Source organism: Rhyacophila brunnea, unplaced genomic scaffold (genome assembly GCF_057557595.1).
Source record: "Rhyacophila brunnea isolate RB1 unplaced genomic scaffold, BYU_Rbru_1.0 scaffold_3, whole genome shotgun sequence".
NCBI lineage: Eukaryota > Metazoa > Arthropoda > Insecta > Trichoptera > Rhyacophilidae > Rhyacophila > Rhyacophila brunnea.
Genome location: NW_028232965.1, coordinates 35,134,364 through 35,136,195, shown reverse-complemented (window position 1 = coordinate 35,136,195; position 1,832 = coordinate 35,134,364). Strand labels below are relative to the sequence as shown.

At 49.5% G+C, this 1,832-nt stretch overlaps 1 protein-coding gene across 1 annotated transcript; it reads right to left on the bottom strand.

Annotated features, from left to right (window-relative positions):
• Positions 1-558: 558 nt before the first annotated feature.
• LOC147068270 (uncharacterized) lies at positions 559-1,431 on the bottom strand. The gene has a single exon (XM_085952651.1). The coding sequence runs from the start codon at positions 1,429-1,431 to the stop codon at positions 559-561; it is 873 nt and encodes a 290-aa protein (XP_085808777.1).
• Positions 1,432-1,832: the final 401 nt, after the last annotated feature.

Below are 1,832 nucleotides of genomic sequence, written 5' to 3'. Positions count from 1 at the left end.
TGTCGGGAGCTAGGCGTCTAGGACGTTGAGCTACAGAAGGTCCTTCGGTGGTTCGTATGTGATGTCTCGTGTTGTGGATGACTTCTCTACCAGCTCCATCTGGGCGCGTGAGATCCGGAAACTGCTGCAGTAATCCATGATAAAGGGATTTACCTGCGACAGTTTTGACAGTTGCTATCTCAGTGCTGCTGTGGCGTCCAGAGGTTGTAAGTTGAGTCGTCTGATCCAACAGTCTGCGATTCTTGACATCGACTAATAATCCGAAATGGATTAGAAAGTCAACACCAATAATGGGCTTGGTGACATCTGCAATCACGAATTTCCAGGTGAATTCTCTTCGTAACCCCAAATTCAGCGTCAGTGAGATACTGCCATACGTAGCAATGACAGATCCGTTTGCTGCTGAAAGTTCGTACTGTGATTTTGGTCGGCGCCCCTGTACTTTCGTGCGTGGGAAAACGCAAAGGTCCGCTCCGGTGTCGATAAGGAATTGTATTTTCGTGGCGTGGTCGGTGACGAAGAGGCGGCTGGAGGTAGGGCTGTAATCGCTGGCCGCGCTTAGCGACTGCCCGTGGCGTTTCCCTTGTTGAAGGTGCATGGTGTGACGCACTTCTCCGCATCTTGGCCGAATCTACGATGATACCAACACATGCCAGGTTTGCTGTGGCTTTGGTCTCGCGGTCGGGAATGGTTCCTCCTTTGGCTGGCTGATCGTGACTGGTGACGTGGCCTTGATGGTCGGTTTCCTCTTGCGAGCTCTTTGGAGAGCTCCTCGCGAAGAGTTGAGATTTCCTCCCGCAAGGTGATCACCAGCTTGCTGATGCCGCACAGGTCTTCCATCGTGGTTTCAGCAATGGATGCCTTTGATGTGGAATCTGCCATGGCGTCAGCTAGGTCTGCAACCTTGTTGAGATCCGCGTCCTTCTGTGTCGCCAGTACCAATTGCATGGTATGTGGTAAGCGACCCATCCAAAGCGTGCGTAGGATGTCATCAGTAACGGCTGCTCCTGCGAGAGAACGTAGGTGGCGCAAGAACTGTGATGGTTTGCGATCACCAACTTCCTCGTGCTCCAGTAGTCGTCTGGTCTTCTGCTCCTGGGTAGAGCTCAGCCTTCTCGTCAGCTCCGTCCTGAGGTGCTCGTAGGCTCCTTCACGAGGTGGGTTAAGGATGATGTCTCGAACCTCTGAAGCGTAACGAGATTCCAAAGCTCCCAGGATGTATCCAAATTTGGTCGCGTCAGTCGTGACGCCAGCTGCTTCGAAGCTTCGCTCCACCATGCAGAACCACATTTCCGGGTCTTCTGGACAGAATGGTGGGATCCTCACTGCCACGCGGCTGATCTGAGGTGTGGTCTGCTGGGCTGGTGCTGGTGTTGTCGTTTCTCCTCCGGCATTGCTGCCATACCCGCTGGAGAACTGTCCATTGGGCATCTTGACAAGGCAAGTGAATTTAAGAAAATTAACGCGGGAAAACGGATGTTGAAAACTGCGCGGGAAAACGAGCTCCAACGAAAAAATAATTCTCTCACAAACACAGTAAAATAGTAGTTAATAAAAAATTAAACGAAGTCTGTAAAATGAAAATGAATGAATTGAATTTTACTTTACGGGTCACCACTGTTGCAAGGGATGGCGTAAAGTCGGTTTATTTTTTCGCGGGGTCACCACTTTGGCAAGGGATGGTGTGATGAGGGGTAGGTGATGAATAAAATCAGAAGGTTTTGATGCGTATAAAAGTAATTCCCCAAATTTATTATCCCTTAACACAAATTACCGATTCAATTTACAGCTTGAATAATACAAAGTTTATAAATTAGATTACGACGATAGTG